The sequence below is a fragment of the Solea solea genome, chromosome 12 (genome assembly GCF_958295425.1).
Source record: "Solea solea chromosome 12, fSolSol10.1, whole genome shotgun sequence".
Classification (NCBI taxonomy): Eukaryota; Metazoa; Chordata; class Actinopteri; order Pleuronectiformes; family Soleidae; genus Solea; species Solea solea.
Genome location: NC_081145.1, coordinates 11,014,006 through 11,036,502, shown reverse-complemented (window position 1 = coordinate 11,036,502; position 22,497 = coordinate 11,014,006). Strand labels below are relative to the sequence as shown.

At 43.0% G+C, this 22,497-nt stretch overlaps 1 protein-coding gene across 3 annotated transcripts in view; it reads left to right on the top strand.

Annotated features, from left to right (window-relative positions):
* The window catches only part of tspan9a (tetraspanin 9a), a 144,864-nt gene that overhangs the window by 80,754 nt on the left and 41,613 nt on the right, over positions 1-22,497 (top strand). For 2 of the 3 annotated variants that reach the window (XM_058644314.1, XM_058644313.1), the window contains one exon: positions 2,859-2,938. In XM_058644314.1, coding sequence (XP_058500297.1) covers positions 2,876-2,938 — 63 coding nt within the window. In that variant the 5' untranslated portion in view covers positions 2,859-2,875. Of the gene's footprint in view, positions 1-1,826; positions 2,939-22,497 lie in introns of those variants that run through there. The other variant, XM_058644312.1, reaches the window with a different exon arrangement.

The window sequence follows — 22,497 nt, the reverse complement described above, 5'->3', positions numbered from 1 at the left end:
TCTCATCACCCAAACATTCAATTGTTGGACATTTTGGTCGACAGGTGTTGGTAAAATGAGATCAGTGTCGCTCTGATTTATGTAATTGCAAGTCTACACCCAGTGGCTGTGGTTGCTGAGCACAAAAAGTGGCCAAAGGGAGAATTGGCTCAGTCTGATGTTAACATGTAAATCCTGTAAAGCTCAATATTGACATTTTATTTGTCATTTGACCGATTGCAAAGTAGTGGTGTAAGAAAATATTGAGATATTTTATGGCATGATACTGCATCGATTCTTTGATTTTTCTTAAATAGACCATTTCCGGGGAATGTCACCCTTGTATTGTGATGCTTATTGTTTCGCCAGATCCTTGCAAAAACACCGTCTTTGTGCAAAAGCAACCAGATCTGGTCTGTGTTGATTAGGCTGTGAACAATCATCTGGTTTGGTTCTTTTTTTAATGACTGCACTCAGTCACAGAATTATCCCACACAAAACTCCGATAATTTCACCCAATATAATGTGTATTTTCTTAATCAGTGAGCATATAAAGGTTCTGGTGGGTGGACTCGATAGCCATGAGAGTGGTACCAACCACTGGCATGTACATGCAAATTAAATTAGAGCTACCGCTGGAACTGTGTGCCAGTATTACTTCATTAAAAAAAGGGTGTTTTTTTTATTTTTTTTATTATCATACCTTGAATTGTGCTGATTGTGTGCGAGCACATGATTTGATGAAAGCTGATTTTAGCATAATTGCTGTAACTATTCTTACTCCATGGTGAAACACAAGAGGGTTGGATTAGGCTGTTGATGCCAATCAGGTATTACAGGATTTACCGTTTAGTTGGAGCTCTCCCTCCGTCTGTCTGAAGGTTGATCCATCACTGGCATTCAGCAGACAGAAGACCATTAAAGACCATTACCCCAGGAGAACAATGAGCAATCTAGTGGTATACCTGTTTTAGCTGCAGGCAAAGGTTCAGGCACATTCACACAAACTGACTGAATATGGCAATACTTATCCTGCTTTATGCATTTTCGCTGCCGCCCTTTTGTTCTCTGGTGTTATGTGCGTGTAGCTATCTCGGGGAGCGAGATAAATTTCAAAGTCGAGGCTTTATGATATCTTGTCAGCTCGGTGTGTGAATCAGCAGGAGTGTTCAGCGTTTGACCCTGGCTTTGCGTTGGGGATTCTTCAACATCTTACGGCCACTATCCCCTTTCCATGCTTCACATGGTGCCATAATTCCAAAGGCCGGATGCTGCCTGTCAGCCGGGTTCCCTTACATGTTTCCGGCGTAGGTCTATATAAAATATAGTGTGTTCAAGGCATTTATATTCACACATGAGCAAACCCCACAAATGGCTTGCACGGTGTAATCTATACATAATAAATACATTTACAAACAAATTAAAACTGCTAGCACATGAGACAGTGCAGTGTCAGCACCTGCAGTCATGGTGGCAGTCAAGGCTCTTTGCAGATAAAAGACCCTGCCTGGGAATTTTAAACAATCTTACACACACAACGCTGCTTTTCACATATGACTCATTACTTCTCTACCTATACCTTTTTTAGCTACTTGTTTTTTTTTGTTTGTTTTTTAATTTTCTTCACTCACCACTGCTCTCCCAATTCCCCTGACAGCACAGATGAAATTGTTGAACATGTATAGTCAAAAGCAAACACAGTGATGGACTTATTAAAGACACACACAGAGCCAGAGAGGAGGGGCTCCAGTCTGGCTGCAGCTGCTGTATTGGCTGCTCGGCAGTGGGGAGGGGCAGAGGGAGCGAGAGAGAGGGAGAGAGAGAGAGAGTTGGGGGATGAGGGCAGTGCTCACGTTGGGAGATAGGGAAAGCCCGTCACTTGTGTCTGCTGATAATAGCATATCAGCCAGAGCACGGCTATCGGGAGAGCAGAGCACAAGGCAGTGCGGAGGACTGAGCTGCTGAGAATGGCACACTAGAAAGACAGGCACACTCAGAGAAACGCACACACACACACACACACACACAGAGAAATAAATCAAGGGAAGACAGAGCGCATCAAGACGCTCACTGAGAAGAGGAGGACAGAGAGGGGAGCCGAGCAGTTGAAAGAAGAGAGGAGAGGAAAGTGAGGAGGAGAGAAAAGTTACCAGGTCAGCAATAGAACGTGGAAGTGGAGCAGCTGGGACTCGCAGGGGTCTCATTCCCACAGGAGCAGTAAGCGGCACAAGAGGAGAGTGATATTACATGAGGGGATAGAGGGAGCACTGCAAGTTGTGTCTTCTGGAGAAAGCAGACCTGTCTTTAGAGGAAGGTAACGCTCCTCACAGGACGTCTCTGCACAGCCACTTCAGAGCGATCACAGCAAGACAGCCGCAGCAGCAAGACACTTGACCCTACTCTCTGGTCCATTTGTGTGCCCAAGTGGATGTAGTTGTGTTTCTCTGAGGGTTTTGCCTTCTTTTTTTTTGTGCTCCAGAGTGAGAAGCAGGGGAGACTTTGGAGAGCGAGTTGTTTTGTCCTGTCATCTCAGAGACTATGGTAGACTGTGCATCAAGGAGTACTTCATCAGCAGCTGCAGCCCTAGAGCATGGAGAAGTCCAGCAGTGAGGAGTCAGCCATTCACCGTAGCCCGTCTGTAGATAGCCAGGACTCAGATTTTGCTCAAGCCTCTACATCTGGCCGCCCATTTGGCGGCCGTGGGTTCACCGCCGGCGCTTTCTACGGCTCCACGGGGCCGGGCAAAAACACACAGCAGGGGCAGGCTGGAGCGGCAGCTGACGCCAACTCAGGAGACAAGTCCACCAACAAGCTGAGCTCGCCCAAGGGCAGCAAATACGTGGTCTTTTACCTGGATCTATCCTTTGTGTTCCTTTTAGAATTCAAGAAGTGCAACATGGCAAGAGGCTGCCTCTGCTGCTTGAAGTATATGATGTTCATCTTCAATCTCATCTTCTGGGTAAGTGGCAGATTGTTTTTGGTCATGTCTTTTCTCTTCATACTTGATCACACAAGTTTTTCTTCGTGCTGGCTGTCAGAGTAATCATGTGTTTCCAATTATTACATCTGTGTGTGTGTGTGTGTGTGTGTGTGCCTGTCCCTTGCTGTGGATGTTGCTATTCCTGAATGCCATGACATCGTCAGTGGCATTAGACCAGGGTTCCCTTTTGTATGTGACTGACTGTTGAGGTGGGGAGCAGTGTGTGTGTGTGTGTGTGTGTGTGTGTGTTAGGTTCATAAGGTTCACTCATTCAGATGGTTACGTGATTTACAGTGAACATGCGGCTGAAATGCCGCGTTTGGTATGCAAGTGAAATAGAATATTCATTTTTACGGTGCAGTTGCATTGATGGGCAGCACAGTATGTTTTCCGAGTACATGTGAGCAGAGGTGGTGGGCAGGTGATTATGAAGGAGGCGATTTGATTTGTGCGCGTGCTTTATTACAAACCCTCTATTTATGGTGTTGAGTAAAAGTAATCAGTGATGTAGAAAATCATCCTAATTGCAGTCCAAGTTAAGTATAGCTCTCTGTGTCTGTGGCTGCTTATTTAGTTTAAGTGTCTGTATTTGATAGTGACATTTACTACAGTAATAATATCTCAACTGAATTGCTTAATGCAACCTGCCCAGCGTGCAGCTTTCTCAGACTGCTCCCCATCCATGGGCATTTATTGGGCATCACTTGATGTGTTTATAGGGCTTGTAGGTTATGGCGCTAAGGCTATTGTGTGCATGCAGTGAAGCATGAATTAAAAAAAAAAAAAAAAAAAAAAAAGAATCCCAACACTGAGGTCTCCACCAACCACAGCCCACCATGTCGCTGTGCTAACTAGGGCACGTTGGAGGCAACAGAGTGGGCATTAACTGGAGCCCAGCTGTGTACTGGTCAGCTCTTTAAAACACTCACACGTACACATGCACCGCACAAAGCGAGATCTATCTCGTCGTCTGCCGCTGTGTATGAAAACGGACAGCCCAACTCGTGCCAGAAGCAGGCAAGGTCTCTGCCGCTTCAGGGCAATATCTATATATCAGCCTCATATCATTATTCAGTTGACAGAGGCAACGGCAGGAGTGATTGGCAGAGACACTGAAACAGCCCAGGGGCTCGAGCACACAGAATAGAATTGTTTGTTTAAGGGAATTAAGTGGATGGACAAGCCTGGCTGATGTTAAATTCATTAATGCAGACTCCGTCCTACCATGATGTGAGTCACTAGATGTGGAATACAAGTAAGTGCTCAGGCCTTGACTTGACATTACTGTTTGAATTGTGATTTGGAAGGCATTTTTTTTTTCCATTTCACTTACCAGCTGTAAAATATGCATACATACATATGCATTGAAACAAACAAATGGGTCATTTTATAACACAAACAGCCAGAGTCTCTGCATTAACACTGCCATCAGTTACCTGTATGTCAGTCCCTGCCATTTTTATTTATTAGTGTTGTTATTATTATTATTATTATTATTATTATTATTATTATTAATAATAATAATAATAATAATAATAATAATAATAATAATAATGATATATAGCTTTTGGTGCATTGGTATAGGTCAATCTTTAGCAGAGGTCATGGGGTTATTATTATTACTATGTGCTGTCTTCTTGAGAGACAGTGGCAGAGGATTTGTGTCAAGGCTTTTACTTCCCAGGTTCTTTCCAAGCTCCATTTGTGTTTAACCCCTCTTCAGTGGCAGACCCTGCCACTAATAACCGGCTGCTGCACACCACTAATAGGGAGGTGGAAAGAGGCTTTGGATTTCAAGGCTGGTGGCCTCTTATTCATGTAGAGTCGCGCTTGTTGGCCATGTATTGCGAGTATACCGAGGCAGAAGCTCTTCCTTTAGTGTGACTTTGAGGACTTTCTCTGTCATCGTGTGTGTGTGTGTGAACAAGTGGTTGTGTGATATGTGTGCATGGGGGGGGGGGGCATTGAAACCTTAAGTGGCTGTGGACGTCCCCAAGTGAAGAACATTTCCTGCTGTGCAATAATTAAATATATACTCTGGTAATGTTCCCTTAATTAACACCCATGCGTATTCCCTTCTATTCCTGCAGATTGATGTCTTTTTCCTCTCCGGCACTAGATCAAATTAATAGTAGTTTAATCAGTGTCCCATGGGAAGAGGGTGGGTTGATGTGTGGGTTATGGTGCACCCTTTTGCCTGGTGGCTCTCAGTCTGTCAGAATGTGACAGCTCGAGGCTCAGTGGCGTCTGTTTTGACTGGCATGCTGGTTTTCTGGGGCAGTGATGTGCCAGGTTGAAGGTTAGAGCAGGGAATAAAGGATTAACTTCTCAGTGAGGGGGGGCTCGGGACAGGGTACCTGAGCTTTCTGAGAAAGATGTAGGTGTAGGGTTAGCGGTATGTTGTATCTTGACACCCATGGGACATGCACCGTGCACCCCTGACACTCCAGGAATCACAAGGTTACTGCAGCTGGTAGGTAGAAGCTTTGGCGTCTCAACTCAAGACTAAAAGGGAGACCGGTCCGCTGCAGTAACCCGACACCAGGTCCAGCAGGGGTCTCCTCTTTCTGTGCACAATTGTCATACATATCCACACATTGTCGACCATCTTTGGTGAGTGCACTCGCCACCCACTCACCATTCACTTCACAGGACTTACAGTGGAAACTTGAAGAAAAGGTAAACAGTGGCAGACACTCCAGGCATCTCCAGGCATGTGCTCATCCTCAGGTTCCCCTGAGCAGTTGTTCATGACCATCTGGCTTCTCTTTCTTATGAGGGATTAGAAAAAAATCTGAGCCATAGTGGGGGTTTCGGGCAGATTAGAGTGGTATTGGGTGTTGTGGTTAAGGATTGAGAACACAGCTCATTCAGACAGCTCTATGCTAAAGCCAACAATCATCAAAGCAAATAGCCTTTGTGCTGCAACAATGTCGAACAAAGTATGTGCTCTGGAAGGGCGAGGGATCTGTTGTGCTCGCACACAAACACTCAGCGACTGTTTGACGAGTCTGATAAGGTGATTGATGTTAAGCCCTATTGCTGTCGGCCTTATGAGGATATCAGTGTTGGAGTTCTTGCTGGAAGCAGGGATTTCAGCTGGGTATCGTCTGCTCGCTGCCTCCTCTGTTAATCTTTTACATTCAAGATTCAATTTATTGTCCACTGTAATTATTTATTTTTGCCCAGGCAATACTGGGCAAGCGACTGTGAAAAATAAAAAAATGGGACTGGAGTCTTGTCTGCCAATTCACCACAGCATCACACACGGGCCGTGTGTGTGTGTCTTCATGAGAAAACCATTTGGAACCAACAGAACCGACCCAGCTGTGCCAAATCAAAACGGCTTGTTTGATATTCTTATTTAAAGGAAAAGTCTCAGCTCAGCAGTCTTATCCTACAATTACAAAGAGGGGTGGTTAGTATCAAAGCCGCTCCTTTTGTAAGAGCGGAGAAAAACAAATGTGTTTAGCCTTCCTGCAATCCCGTGCTTTGACAGCTTGCTGTGGGACTCATAACCTATTTGGTCCAAAGCAACAGAAGAGGTTTAGTTTTTTTTTAATTGATCAATGAATTCATAAGAAGTCTGTGCAGGTAAGCATCTGGGTCTGGCTGAATGGGTTGAACACATTTCACACAGGTTGTGCCTTTCCCATGGGATTTTTCAATCTAAGGTTTTTCAAGCAATTTGCCTGTTTCTCATTCTCTGGATCAGCACATTATTTATGGATCGATGTGAATTACAATGAACGTTTAATTTTTTTTTTTTTTTCCTCCTTCCCCTTTTTCCTTCTTCCTAACAAAGAGCCACAGCTGAACGTCATCAGTCACTGCCAGGTGAAACAAAGTTAAGGGGTGTCGGGGAAACAGATGAGGGTTGAACGCACTCCGTGAAATGATGAAACAAGGTTCGCTTTTGAATTAGCTTTGAGTTTTGTTTTTTTTGTTGTTTTTTTACACAGGGAAGTGCAGCAACATGCCCCCGCCAGCGTGTTCACCTAATTCTTCCTCCTTCAACGATGACGCAACATAGGCATTCCCTGTATTTAATCACCTCAGCTGGACACTTCAGTCCCACTAAATCTCTTTAAAATCGCCCATGTCTACCTCAGGCACAGACTGCTGCCTGTGAGCTTTCCGTCTTTTCTGTTTCTCTGTAGCATTTGCATTCAGAACATCATTATATTTCTTTGCATTTTCATTATAAGTCTTGTAATTAGCATCCCCTCGAGGGCTGCTGGGCCTTGATTCAGATTGGCTGACCTGCTTGGTAAAATATCTCCGCGACTGCCTTTGTCCGGAAACGTCGTCTCCGGAGATCACTGTAATTTACACATCTCTATCCGGCCGCTTCGATTTCCCAACCGTGTTGTGCAGTGCTGCTGAGCTCATTAGCTTATGTTGCAGATCAACAGGAATACGCCGCCGCTGTGTTTCACTCTTGGGGGTCAAGGTAATAGAGCAGTAAAGTGCATGTTTTTTTCGTTTTTTTTTTTTTCATGCTTGGTTGATGCGTGGTGCTTTCGCTTTTGTAAATTAAGACTCCCACCCCATCGTTCATCACCCTCTGAATGGGACAGGCTTCAAAATTGATGAGTTGTTGTTTTTCGCTGTTGGTTTTGTGAAAGGGCGATTATAGCACACATGAGAAGCAGAAAGCTGCAGTGTTTTTACTTCGCTGCGTTAATAACTCGCTTAGGCAGAGATTGACTAAACGCCCTCTCAAAACAACGATATAGTATTTAAATAGTATTATTATTATTAGCCATACAGTAAAAAGCCCTTTGGTGAATAAAGTAAGGTTTGAAGTTTGCTCGTCTGCAAAACGGGCTGCAGGTACAATTTTAACCATGATGTGTAGCAGCGCTGACTTCAAAGACAGACGTCTTGGGAACAAATGCAAAAAAAAAGAAAAAAAAAAGGGGGGGGGCTTCTATAGTTGCACTAATTATGTAAGTCTTTGATATGTGCAATGCAATGCAACCTCTTTTCTCTCTCTTATACACATACACTCAGTATGGATGTGTGATATGACAAAATATCATATCCAAGGAGAGGTCATCTCACATCCAGATCATCATTCACATCTCTTAACACATATTTTTCGGGTGTGTACATTACAGGCGTTATCTTGCGCCGTAATTATGATTTCTTTCCATATGGTGTGAAATGAAAACAAGCGAGAGCCAGAGTTTTTTTTTTTTTTCACATAGAGCATCACAATGAAAACAATACAATTTATTACTGTCACACAATATGCATACATGTCATCCTACCGCACACTGCCATCACGTCTGTGTCCCTTATTGTAGCTGCAGGAGGCACTGATGAAGGATAGGGACGCCTGCGTCTGTCATGAGAAAACAGACATGTGGCACTGTGGCAAAACATTTTTTTCATCATGTCAGATGGCAAATCACATCCAGACGTACTACAAAGTACCTCAGTCTTCAAATTCATCATCTCGTCTTTGCTTCGGCAACTGAAACACAGAGATTGCTCTCGCTTATTCATGATATTTTCTGTGTGGAGAGGATGTGAAAACGAGGGGGAAAGATGAGTGTCATTAGTTCTACATACATAAGCAGATCTTTTGTAATGACCATGTGCCAAATCGTGCACATCGGGCGACAGGAAAGGCAGCATCCATGTTGTCTGATGAGTAATGTGTTTATGTCGCTGGAATGAAAGAAAAAAAAAGGTCTATCACGTTTTTCATTATTAAAAAACACCTCGTCCAATTTATCCTTTATAGTTTCGGTGTATCTGACAAACAAGATCAACTGAGGAATTTCAGTGGCTAATGGAAATGGAAAACGTCCACAAGAACGAGGTTTTCCCCGCAGATTGAAGCTGTTGATTATTTCAAATTTCAAACGTTTAATTTATTTGCACTGCCAAGCGAATGTGCCACAAAAATGCAATTGTCTGGCTAAATCTGCGTTCGAAAACCAGTCCCATTACTGCAGCGTTTCAGTTGCCTTTGAACATTTCACACGTCATGTAGTGACAGTTTATGGCATCTGCGCCAGTAGAGATTCACTATCGCTGCAATAAACTAGACACGCTGTACAGCTCAAACTTTTGAAGGAACGTTGGAAAAAGATCTCTGAATGTTGCACTGGTTTCACACCAATATGCACCATCATCTTGACCTTATTATTTCACTATTCGGTCCACAAATTGATTTGAAACACACACACACTAAACACTAAAACAAACATGTTAGAGCTTATACTCCAACTACATTGTTGTGTCCTTTGTGCTGCAAAAGTGGAAAGAAACTGCTATAGTATCTGTTCTCGCCTTCTCTTTTTACCTTGAGGAGACCAGTCAATGCTAATTTCCACCTAAACAGCAGCTTACTGGTTCAACTGCGCAGCATACACCCAAAGGCAAATTACAGTGAAATCAATGTATCGCAGTGAGCCTCTGCTGCGGAGGCTTAGAGAATATTACACTCTTGGTCTTCTGAGAACAAACAGCATCTGTTTTGTATTACCCCGCTCATGTTTAGTTAACAGTATCAATCAAGCCACCACAAAACCAGTTAACCAGTTTTAATAGTCCGTGTATCAGTATATATGATCAGGATAAGTTGGGCACTATGTAGTTGTTTCAATGGTGCACAGGTTTGGATTTGCTGGTAAAAGAAAACCAGTTTCCTTAGAAATACTGGACGTCTTATTAAGCTGCAGTTCAACCCACCAGAAGACAATCTTCAGTGCCTTAGGTCCAACTTAGTTCTCCAGAGGTTATCTGCTGCGGGCGGATGATGCATCAATGACTCACTCCAAGACATTCAGTATTTCCCCAGACTTACTACCGCAATTGATTCAGGCGGGCCTGTTTTTCCCCACCATGACCCCACTCATTCAGCATGCATAGCCTCCTTGAGAGCTTGTTTCCACTTATTTATCACCAATTCCTCCTCCTTCTAAACAACATTTGCAGGCCCACAGCACACTGTACCCAGTGTGCCCACCGGTCCTCCCTTTATTTGTTTGTTATGACACTACTGTTTCAAACGTCCTGCATCGCTGGATGTACATAGACTAGGCCTACACAGACCAAACACTGAGTCATTATTGTGAGTGACGTGATGCCTGGGAAATACAAGTTTCCAGATATCTGGCTCACCAAAACAAATGGCAAAGACTGTCTTGCCCAAGATCCCAAGGACAATCACTTGTCCAGATGCAGATCGTGCATCTGGACAAGTGACCGCAGCGGTTCTTACAAGTTGCCCTCCCATCTTACGCCGTGTCAGCACATTCTGTCCTTGAATTTGAGGAAAGTGGTCCGTCCTGGAAAGTCCTTTAATAAGACCTTGAATTCGATGTCCTCCGAGGTGTGGGAACCCTGTGTACCACAATACAGTGAAAATAGGGGCGGCGGAGTGACTTTGAATCTGTGTATTTCGAATGTGCCATTTTGAATCTGGGTCAGGGACTTGAGGATTCATCGCCTGAATGATAATAAGCCCAGGACACCTCTCCGGCAGGGCCCCGGCACACGCTGAGGCACACACTTGTCCACAGTGTTAGCCCTGACAAATGAGAGACATATTTATGCCTTAAAAAAAAAAAAAAAAAAGAGCATGTATTGATTTATTTAGCTGAACTGCCACAGATTAAAATTGAACCCGGCCAAAAACTCCGACATACTCTACTGTAGCTTTTATGAAAGGAAATGTGTGAATACGTACTCAAACTCGATGATCGTCTGCATGTGCCTGATGTGTTTTGATTGGTGTTTTAATAGGACAGTGGCATGTCGCACACACACACACCATCAGCTGCTTTATTGGACTGTTTGTTGTGATTTGAAATTGATGCCTGTCTTGTATTCAGAGCAGAAACCCAGATCTTCATCAGAGCAGGTTGTTGCAGTGCTCTCGTTATGTCGGCTCCAATTTGAACGTCACTCTCATTTGATGTGCACGAGGTATGCTCACAACCAGCTCTAATATTCTCCCTGAAGAGGGAAATGCAGCAACTAGTCAAGAGCCGTCACTGCTACGGTGGCAAGATAACTGTCTGCCTGACAGGCTGTGTAAACCTAATAGGGATTATTGCTGGTCTCCCTGCATGCAGATTTATCCTCTCCCTTATTATAGCTAAGTTTTAAACAGCCGCCCTCGACTTTGCACATGTCTTATCACACAGAAAACACAAATTATTCTGAGTGTTTATGCTACACCAATTTGCAATAACCGCCATATTCCAAGATAGGAGGCAGCGTTTGCTTTGTGTATCTGCTCTGTTTCAGAAGATATCAGCGTTTTATGTGTCCTGGAATCGGAAATCTGAAGCCGCCCCGGGTTGCCTGCAGCATGCAAAGTCTTAAAACGGAAGCCCATAAAACCATCCTCTTTCCATCACTTTGGTATTCTATCTGGGCCACAGAGGGATGTTTCACATCTTACTTTTTAGAGAGGACTTGACAGTTTTATTGCACGGTGGGAATGCGAGAGCCGTACCGTAAAGTTGTCAGTAATTGTAGAAATACACCTAAAATGACTAATGTTCCAGAAGAAGGTGTTCGTGTTCACATTATAAATTCCCTCTGTCACAATATATGAGCTGCTTAAATAATACAGTGATCGCACAAACCTGTGCAAGTTTGCCATGAGCCCCCTGTTCATTAATCTTCAAATATTAAAAGATAGAAAAAGATAAATAATAAAAAAAATCCCACTGTTTTGTAGACTTCCACCCATTTCCTGTTATGGATGAAACAAACAAAGACAGACACCGGTGGTAGAGACCCCCCCCCCCCCATTCATCCGTGTGTGGTTTGCAGTCCACATCAGTGATCATTATTTGTGCACAGATGTCTCTCGTTCTCTTATTAAGCCACCCAGGCTTCTGTAATGGCTGACCCAGGATTGCAGTGGAATACAAAGTGTGGATCAGAGTGGGGCTCATGTGTGTGGGCACACCGAGGGCCATGGAAGGGAGGTCAATTTAATAAGTCAATTATGGGGTCACCATCGACCCTCAATGAACATTCTCATTCGCCTGTTGTGAGTTTTTTCCCCTGTATTTGCACTCACAAATCCCCCGTCCCTGTGTTTTCTCTGGTAATGCGGGCGCAGCAGCATGTCCGGGGTCAGCCCATTAATGCCCCCGCCATTTCATAGGAAATGTCCACTACTTCACGGCCAGCTTTTTGTCACTGTAAATCTCTAACATGACAAATGTTTTCAAATCTGGTTGCTCGGTTTGTGAGTTGTGAGGTGTTGGCCAGATTTATCTCCCCCCCCCAGTCCCCTTCTGAGCGGACAGACTGGTAGATCCACAATGGTGTCCCTTCTCCTGGTTAGAAGGAGGTGAAGCGTGAAGGAAGGAGGGGAGGGTGAACACATTGATGTTCGATGACAACTCCCCAAGAGGTGAGTCATTCTGCCACCCCCCCACTCCCTTTTCTCTTTCCCTCCTTGGCTTCCACACCACGTTGCTATTGTGTTTGTTTTGCCGTTTCCCATTTACCAAATAAAATACAATGCGATGCAAGTGGAAAGAGTTATTTAAATAGAAAATAATAGAAAATATAAAAAGATAGCACTGTGTTCCTGTCTTGTCACCATTGCATGAATAGCCATTAGTCCATCATTAATTATGTCAGGTAAGAGCTCCCACTTGATTACAGATCAGCTTCATAATAATAATATGCAGCCCTGTCATAAAGCTTATGACAGGTCACAGGTTTAGTGGCAGTTCGAGTCAACTACTAGTATGTAATGCTACAGCAGCTCTAAAGTGATGAATCATCTGAGCTTTCTGTTCCCCTCCTGCTGGTCAAGTAAGTCTGGCTTATAAAATCAAAGCTGAACTTGACAACAGACCAAACAAATGATATTAATCATATTCAGAAGAGGTATGGTCAGGATGCCTTTTAAAAGTAGAAGTTGTCATCAGTTGTTGACACAATATTGAGTTCCCACTGTACAACGGCCTTAAACGAGTCACTGGGCACACAAGTGTTCGCTTGGTTTCATCCATTCAGGAATCAGATGGAGATTAAAAATGAATGCAGATGTACCTCGTGAGTATCAGTCTGACAGCAAAATTAAAAACTAAACAAAATAACAAACTGCCCACCATTTTTTTTGCTGTGTGGGTAGAGCCCGGCACATTTTTGTTGCATTAGTCATTTAAAATTAATGGACATTAAAAAAAGTCTGCATTGCTGTGCCAGCTCTATGAGAATAATTAGCCAATCTTAAAGGAATTAACAGACCTTCAGTGGTTCATTCTTTATTCCCTGTATGTCCCTGTGCCCACGTGTACATCCAAAACACATCTACATATGCAGAATATTTAATTAATGTGCTGCAGTGTATGGTGTCTACTCCACTTTAAAATGAGAAGCCATGGAATATGTATAGCTGGCCTGCATTTTTATTTTTTATTTTTTCTGTAAGCAGCAGAATCAAACGGCAGTGATTTCAGATCTCTTGCCAGGACATGAATCTAAAATGCAGATGCCGATGATTACGTTAACAACGATTATGTATATCCGTGTAACGCAGGCGACACACAGTTACAGCCTCTCATGCAAATGCTGACGTGCCCATATGTTGCCGTCTGTCAATATTGTTTACGGCACAATAATTGGCACATAAAAGCACAGCGCTCTCTGCCTCAGCTGTAAAGCATTCCTCTATCTTAAGAGACCCGCCCCCTTTCTTTTTTCATTGAAGTGCTTACCGTGCAGAAGAGATGTGAGGGGGGTGGGGAGGGGTTGGGGGTAATATTGTCCAAAAGCATTTTATTCTTTTCTAGTCTGTGGCAGAAATGTCTTTTCTAATTAATATTACGAGGTGAAAACAAACGATCTTCAATTTTTTTATTTTTTTTTTAAACCTTTGAGGTCAAAGTCACACGTGGGCCGTAGGTGTCTGCAGAGTGAATAATCTTCAATCACATATCATGTTAGTCTACATCACTATGGTTTTATTAGCCCGCTGATCCAACACCACCTTAGAAGATAATGGCTGAGGCACCCGGCTGTTCTTCATATTAACTGTGGTGGGCGGTCGGCTTTATCGTCCGTGCAATTCCTCCGCGATCAGCAGTTTCGAGAATATCTTCATTCAAAGACACATTTATTTGCCGAGGATGTGCTCGGCTAAGGAGGGCAAAAACAAAACATCGATATGCCGCCGCTGTGCATCGCTGCTGTTTACAGGGACGCGGGGAGTGCGGCTGCGGCAGTTCAAATACTCATTATGACGGAGTCCGTCTCAGATGCTGGCTGCCGGTTTTGTCCATTGAGATTCACAGCACTGGAGCTGGCAACGGACATGAGAGCGGAGGCTCTGCAGGAGAGTGCATGTGCGGCGTGTGAGCGCAGAGCGACATTTTTGTGTTTCTGCATTATTATCCAGTTGACATGCAGTGTTCTAAGAAAGCAGACAAGGTCAGGGGGAAATGTATCCCATGGCTTGAAATTCAGGTTCATTTAGCTGCTACATATGCTGTCTGTAAAGAATATCCCAGTTAATGGCTTTGCTTTGGTGCTGTCACTCACTGACGAAGCTCACCCACACACCCTCCTCTAACTATACATCTAACTATTTATTATTGTCAGCCGGGTTGCTGATCCCCTGTTGTTCTTTTAAGTGTAGGCTTGACATTACAGCAGCATGCCAAACAATAGCTTCTTTCAGAGAGGATGTGTGACAGGAGGCAGATGGAGCGAAGTGAAGTGCCGTTAGACGCGAGATCTTTGTTCACGGTGCGGTGCATTCTTTATCGTTCGGTTCAGACCTTTGTGTCAGCTCCACTGGTAAGGTGACCTATTCTTCATTGGCACAGGTGTCAAGAAGTGGCAAAAAGTGTGTTTTCTCGTGACAGCACTGACAAAGAAAGAAAGAAAACCACTCATCAGGGTTTTTGAGTTTCTCATTTCTTTTTAAGCAGTCTTGTTATATTCTTTTTGGGAATGTGATTGGAGAGAATTCTAGAGACATTGATTAGTCGCCCATTGCTTAGAACCAGGTCCAAATTAACTGACTAATTAATTAGGGTTATGTGAGTGGATTAGATAAGGTAATGTGAGGTGAAAAAAAAAAGAGGGTAATTTTAATTCATTTTAATTTGATCTCACCAAGACATTTAATTTTCACAAATACAGATCAATACTCAACCCTCGGCTTACTGCTTCGCTCTCATAGTAGCAACACTGAGAAATCTGCTTTGTGGCATCTACAACTGCACATTAATTAACGCAGGTTTTCCCTTGTCAGAAATTCGAACCATTTATACTGCAGATTTCCAGACACATGTAGGTCATGCAGTGCACACTGGGTAACTCATAAGGAACAAATGGCTCCCATCTGCCACTGTCTTAATCACGTTTTCAGATATTAACTCAGACAAATGGAAAACAATCAGGGCCTAATCTGATATGTTCTTTCAGGAACATTTTTTTTATTATTATTTTGTTTTAAATGTAATGGAAAAGTAAGCGCTTCAATATTTCATCCGTGCACGCACTACACATACTGGCACGGGCTCGTCTCCGGCAATCAGCAAACCTCAAATTTAAAAATGGCCTCTGGATACAAGCGATAATGACACGGATCAGCTTTAGCTCGATCCTCTGCCTCATTTGTTCCTGTCAGAGCGAGATAGGCCTCGCTATCAGTTGGCAGCCGTCCTGTGGTGACACGGCGACAATGCGACAGCTCTTTAGAAGCGTCACCTGGGTGGTACACGTGGAGTGAAGCACACTTGTCAGTATACTTTTTTCTTCTTTTTTTTTCTCCCCTATCCCAAACCTCCGGGATGAAGGACAATTAGAGAACAAAGCAGACAGGTGATAGACCTGCTGGAGATGCACGCCAAGACAGCAGTCAGTCACCAAGCACAGTATCGGGGGGGGGGGGCACTTCTGGGGAGACACTTCTGATGTTGTTGCCATCGTTCGACAGGTGGACAGGAAGATATAACACTTTCCGATTGTCCGCGTCTCTTTTTTTGCAATCACAGGGGGAGTAAAAAATATGGAGCAGTGGGTTTTATAGCTGCTGCCTTTCAGCAGTGAGAGCTCTCTAACCACTCAATTTAGCTCGATCCATCTGTGGTGTCCTACTGGAGAGGCACTCCCCGTTGTTTGTTTAAATGTTTATATAATCAACAGACATTCTTTGGTAAACAACCTGCCGAGAAGGAGGCTTGTTCGCATGCTGAAGTAGGGGAACGGGAAGCGTGAGGAGGGAGGAGCGAGACACCTGTTGCAACACCGGCGTGTGTGTGTGTGTGTGTGTGTCTGTGTGTGTGTGTGTACATTTGCTTTGATTTATGGAGGAAAGCAAGTCTCAAGCTCAATTTCTTTCACGCGCCTCCTGAGACTTGAGAGCTTTTCATCTTTCTTTCTCTTTACCGTTTCCTTCTCGTTCACGTTGGCTGTGTGTGTAGTGAGTTCTGCCGAGTGCACATATGACTAAAAGAATTGTGCACCTTCAATGTGTCTGTTCACACTGCTGTATTCCTCGCTCTGTCGTCACTTTGCCGACGCTCAGGCTGTTGTTGAGAATTGCATCGACGGACGAGAACTTTTAACCTGTCACGTCATGCCGAGAACAGCGGCATGACGCTGTACAATCTCGGAATAAGGAAACCCTTGCCATGGATTTTATAGCTATGGCTCAAATTGACTTGTTTGTTATCATGTCACGTTCAGGGGCAATTAATATAATAAGGACAAGGAACGTCTTTGCTGCTCATTTGATCAGCCCCATGTGACTGTACGTCAACCAGAGGAGTAATTCTCCATGTGGAGACTGACGAGAAGAGTTTTTGTGGAGAGATTTGTTTCCTGTTGCCTGTGGGTCCAGCTGGGATCTTTTTGTTTTCCGACCACAGTAATTGGAAAATAGGAGAATGTGCTGTGCTCTAAGAGAGACTCAGCATTATTCTTGGAGTTTCAAACGACGCTTTCTTTGTTTGGTAGGCTCGCTGTTCCAAAGATCGAGGATTAAGCAAACGAAATACAGTATTTGTTAGTTTACTTGTAATAGCACAACAAACAGCCGGTGTTGTTTGTTGTGCTTCCCCTTCTTGTTGACTCGGCAGTTGCTGGATGAGCTCTCTCTCTCGCTCTCTCACCAACATGTTTGTTTGCTGTATGATGGCTTTGTTGCGTGTCATTAAACATTGTTCCGTGGCTGAGATATCAGATTGCACCTGGACAGTTGTCGGATAAAGTTCTGCTTGATTCTAAATAGATGTTACATTTCCAGTACCAGGAGACCGATGTGAACAAACACACACACACACATGCACACACGGGCATACTGAAGAAAAATATAGCCTCCTTTTCTGTTCCCGAGCTCATCATTATCTGGGAAAATGCAATATTCAAATAGCCATCACTTCCATAAGAGAGATGTTTCAATTGAGAACGTATCTAAATGCTAATTTCACCACGGCATTTTATGTCCGCTATAGACTCACGGGGCCATTTTGTTAGGTACACATGGTACACCAAATAAAGTGGCAGGAGTGACACTCGCTGTTTCCTTTCTATCGTTTTTCTCAAAGAGCTGCAGCTCACGCGATGTTTTCTTTTTCACTTCTTGGGACCATTTTCTCATGGTGATGGTTAGAGATGATTGTGCACTTTCTGAAATCCTCAGACCAGCACATCTGGCACCGACACCCTCATGCCACATTCACAGTCAATTAAATCCACTCTCTTTCCCCCGTTCTGATGCTCGTTTTGAACTTCGGCGATTTGTTTCATGCCAAAAGTTGAGTTGCGCTGCGGTAATGTGGAAGTCTGATTAGATGCTGTATACGTGTTAATAAGCAGATGACTATGTGTACCTAGTAAAGTGGCTGGTGAGTGTACAGTATGTTTATTCATAGTGTCCCCCAACCATCATCTCAATCAGTCAATGAAGTGCATAATTGTTCAAGCTCTTGAGTACGGATTATTGAATTAAACAAAAGGCTTCAGAGGGAGAACAAATGTTTGAAATGTAAGTGTGAACGTGGATCTAACCATTTGTAAATCAGTCTCTACTATCAGATTGATTTCTATGAAATTCCATCCAGAAATTCATGGTCATGCAGCGGATGAATTATGAATGACTTTGATGACCCTCCAGCTTTTGTTCTCATGCCACTAATAAGACTGAACTACCTGAGCAACTGCTGGGAGGATTGTCATGGAAATAGACAAACTGTGATGAATTTGGGGAGTGATTTTTCTACTAAGAATACTTATGCATTGTTTTAATAACTGCAAAATAATTTCATCCACCTTCTGCTGCATTTGTAACTTATTAGAAACTGGTAACTCATTCAACAACAGCATGTTCACATGGTCAAAGCATCATTTAGCTCATTGAAAAAAAGTCCCCAGTTGTTCCCTGTGGTTTTGTGGTATCGTACAAATACCATTGTCTGAGGAACTTATTTTTGTTCCTGATTTTGCATTACATGTTGCTTTAAATTGACTGTTTTCTGAAGTTTGCGGTCCAAACCACTAATCAACAAATCGAGAAAATAAGTCATCAGTTGCAGTTGGAGCCGTATCAGCCGTGCAACATTTCCCCCTGCAGAACTTTCTCATCGTAATTATGAATTATACCACAGTAAACAAAGCTTGATTGAAATGAATGAACCTCAAAGCCTGGTGTCACCCTTGACAACTGAAGCTCCAGCCAAAACGTCAGATGTTGTTTACCCAGGTCGGCCACATGAAGCCTGAGATTTTCTCCGCGTCTGAATTGAATATGAGATGTTGCCAGATCTGGAAGCTACTGTCGTGAAGCAGCTCACACGGGATGATGAACTGTCTGTGTTTGAGAGAGCAGTGTATAGTGTAGACAGAAGAGGAGACAGGTGTTTACATTAAAATGAAAAGCAAAAAAAGGGAAACAAAAAAAACGACGTGAGCAGACTTTAAAAAATCTGCCGCCTCTCCCTTGATCAAATCTATAAGCAGTCATTGCTTCCCTGCGTATACCTCTGTAGTTTCTTCCGATGTGCACCACATGGTTAGGTAAACACTGCTGACCTTCCCGTGATGGAGGTGCTAGACTGGAATAGACTCTGCTTGAAAGATATGTTATTTGTTACAGTTATTATTATCACGACCTCCGGGTGACTCTTTCCACTCACATTTGTTTGTCAGATTACAGCTGAGTGATTTCACATAATGGATGGGACAAAAAAAACAATCTAATTTTGTGTTTCAGCATCCAGGCTTCAACTGAGGGCAACATGTGGGCCCGGTGTCATTTTGAAATCAGTTTCCCTGCTATTGCGTGTGAGCCTCTTTTTGATTTACACTTATTTGTCACACATGTGGTTTTCACTTGAAAACATCCTGACGTAGAAATGAAAGACGATGTGATTTCATTTTCTTATTTGCTTTGATGTTCAGAGTAAAACGTTGCTTCTCTTCATTTTACTTGCGGACCTGATAATCAAAGTTTCTTTCGTTCATGAACGATTCACAACCTGACCTGCACATTTTTTTAAACCATAATGATTCTTGCAAAAAACCCTAACCATGTACTATGTATTTATTATTGTAACAACGGTGACAGAGGTCTGTTAGACCCGAGTGAGAATTTAATTGTATAGTCCTTTTCATGTTTTAGTGCTTTAGCTCTATTCTCCATGTGGCAAAGGGCAGAAAATAAAGAATTTCACTGAATAAAACACTTTTTAATACGCTTATAAAACGCTGAGATATGGTGGTGTCAAGGTCTGTCAACATCTTGAACTGCAAACCTTAGCAGTGTAAGGAAAAAAACTTTAAGAGAGTGTATAAATTATACATTAAAGTATTTTTAATTTGGCAGAAATTGAAGATGAAATTATTCTACTTAATATTTAATAAGTGTACAATCACCTACTTTTTGTCTCAGTGTCCAAAAGCAGGCCAAATGTACCACTTTTTCCCTTTCCGACGTCATAGCCACTGATTCGCAGACTTTCTGCAACATTACCAAAATAACATGTCGGCTTTGATGAGCAAGTTCTAATGCGTGTCTTGGAAATTGTAAATTATTTACCATAGAATAGAATATGTTTTATGTTCATTGTACTGTGTAGGTACAACGAAATTGAGGTTGTTCCTGCAGAACAAAAAATTAACAAGAAAAACAAACAAAGGACATCAATAACTTAAAGGAAAAAAATTAAAAATATATTTCAATGACAGGCTATTATTTCCAAAAAATCCTGCTTTATACTGTATGATATCCATTGATCCATAGTCTGATGATAACTAAAAATGTATGACAAATTTGTTAATCCCATTTTCTGTAAAGCCAGAAAGCACAACAGTATAAGGATCAGGTCACAAGCAGCTGTTCCGTCACTGAACCTGGCCTTTGAACTCCCGGCGAGTGACCTATTAGATCACACCATTTCTAATATTTCATAAATGACAATTAACCCTGAAAGTTTGTCTATATCTAGAGTTTCATGAGCCCCTGACATTTCCAAACAGAGACATAGAGTCTGGGTCATGTCCCCAGCTCAAACTTCTTTCTCTCTGACTCAGTCATCCTGTGGTTTTGGCTGACATACCTCGCCCTCCCTGCCTCATAGCAAAATAGTGTTATCACACAGAACAGCCCTCTGTTACTCCGTGACTCTGACACAGATGAATAAAGGCCACATAAGTGGATTCAAAAGATGATGCCTCAAACCAAGTTCATTCAACCTCCTCCAAAATTTGCAATGTCAACCCTTTTGTGAACCGTGAAGTGTCGACACTTTGGCGAATCAAATTGTATCCACAACACATCTGCCTTTCTTTTTTTTTTTAATGAGAAATTAGTATATGTTATTGAGAGTCATAAATATTTAAAGCAGTCCAAAGTATCTGGCATTCCATTTTCCAAAGGGGATTTGCCGACTGCCTAGAATAGAAAATGTGCTCTGACACAGGGATAATTGAATTGACTACCCTCACCACCCACTGCTATCCGCCTTCGCTTCACACCTCCTCTGTGTTGGTGCAACGGATAGTGATTTCTCTGAGCTTCAAAATATTTAAGATGGGAGTGTATCGATCGTTCGTCTTGAAGGCGCAGATTCACAGATCACCGTGTTTTCCGGGGCAGCCGATATTTTTGCACCAGAAGGGACGCTCTTCACATGCAGCCTCTGGTTATCTCTTGCTGAGAGCAGGGGCTGCTAAGAGGCTTTACCTTATCATTGTCCTGAATATAAATCGCCTGATATAAACCCATCCTCTTGTGAATAAACAAAACAGGGAGATATCAGCTACCAGACATTGGCTTCCCTTTTTCTTGCAGCCACATCACTTAGGCCAGGACAAGCATAATGGAATATGATGCGGGAAATGAAGTTTTAAGACAAAACGGTTCATTTGAGGCAGGTTCGGTTTCCTGTTTCCTGTACAGCGGTTGCTATCCCGCAGTGGAATATACCAAGGAAGGGGCAGAGACACACTCATTAATTATTGATATCCATGCAGGCAGATAGCACTGTCGGTGCAAGTGAGATCAGCCAGAGAAGAAGTGGTAAATAGATATTTCTTTCATTCCTCAGCCTCCTTTTGCAGGCACACAGTAAGGTTATTAAAAATGATGATATTAAGATAGGACTGAAATGTGAATGTTTCAGACATTACTTCTATACAATCTATTTCACATAATTCAAGTCAAAGATCTTGACACACGCAGTGTCAGACCTCGGGAACCTGAGAGCATCTAAATGTGTCTGCGCGGTCGTGTTTACTGAGGATAAGTTGTCCTTTTTTCACTCTTAGCACGGCAGTTAGAATGTCATTTAATATCACTTGTAATTTATGTAACGGTCAAAGACATTTGGAAGAGGACGGAGTGCAAAGGTGCCATCCGTACCTTCCTTTTCTGGCCCTTTTCAGCACTTTCTTGATTTAGCTACTACATTCAATGGATTGTAATCGTAATATTTCAGAGAGGTGAGCAGCTGTGCAAGCCTCCCTTTGGGCAGAATATGGAAACCATATGACGTGTCAAAGCAAGTTACTCTTACAGCCCACTAATATGGACTGTGTGTGCGCGTGTGTGTGTGTGAGGGTTTAGTTTGTTTTTCCATTGCAATATACTTCCTCCTCAATGAGGCCGGAGTCATCACTGCACGGCTGGATGAAACTGCCATGACTACACGCGACACACCACAACCTAGTGACTAGTGACCTGTAAAGCAGTTGTTTCCAGTGTACTGAATCATTAGAATCACATGTGTTCAGTACTTCCTCCATGACCGCGGCACAGTCACTGGACTGAAATACAGCGGCAGGATTAGCCCACGTTTCCAGGATTGTAGAGACTTTTTAATTGATCTACAGTTCGGCATTGTTCGCTTTGATTCTTGTGTCGGACGTCTTGCTCATTCCTCTTCCTGCTTGCCAGAGCAGGTACTTAAAAAAGGTACCAGGTGCTATCGCTAATCTGGAAATGCAAAATAGCCGTGCCGAGGCGAGGCGAATGGAAAAGGGGCTTAAGACAAAAACTACCCAAAAAAAACAGGAAATGAGGAACCCAGGCA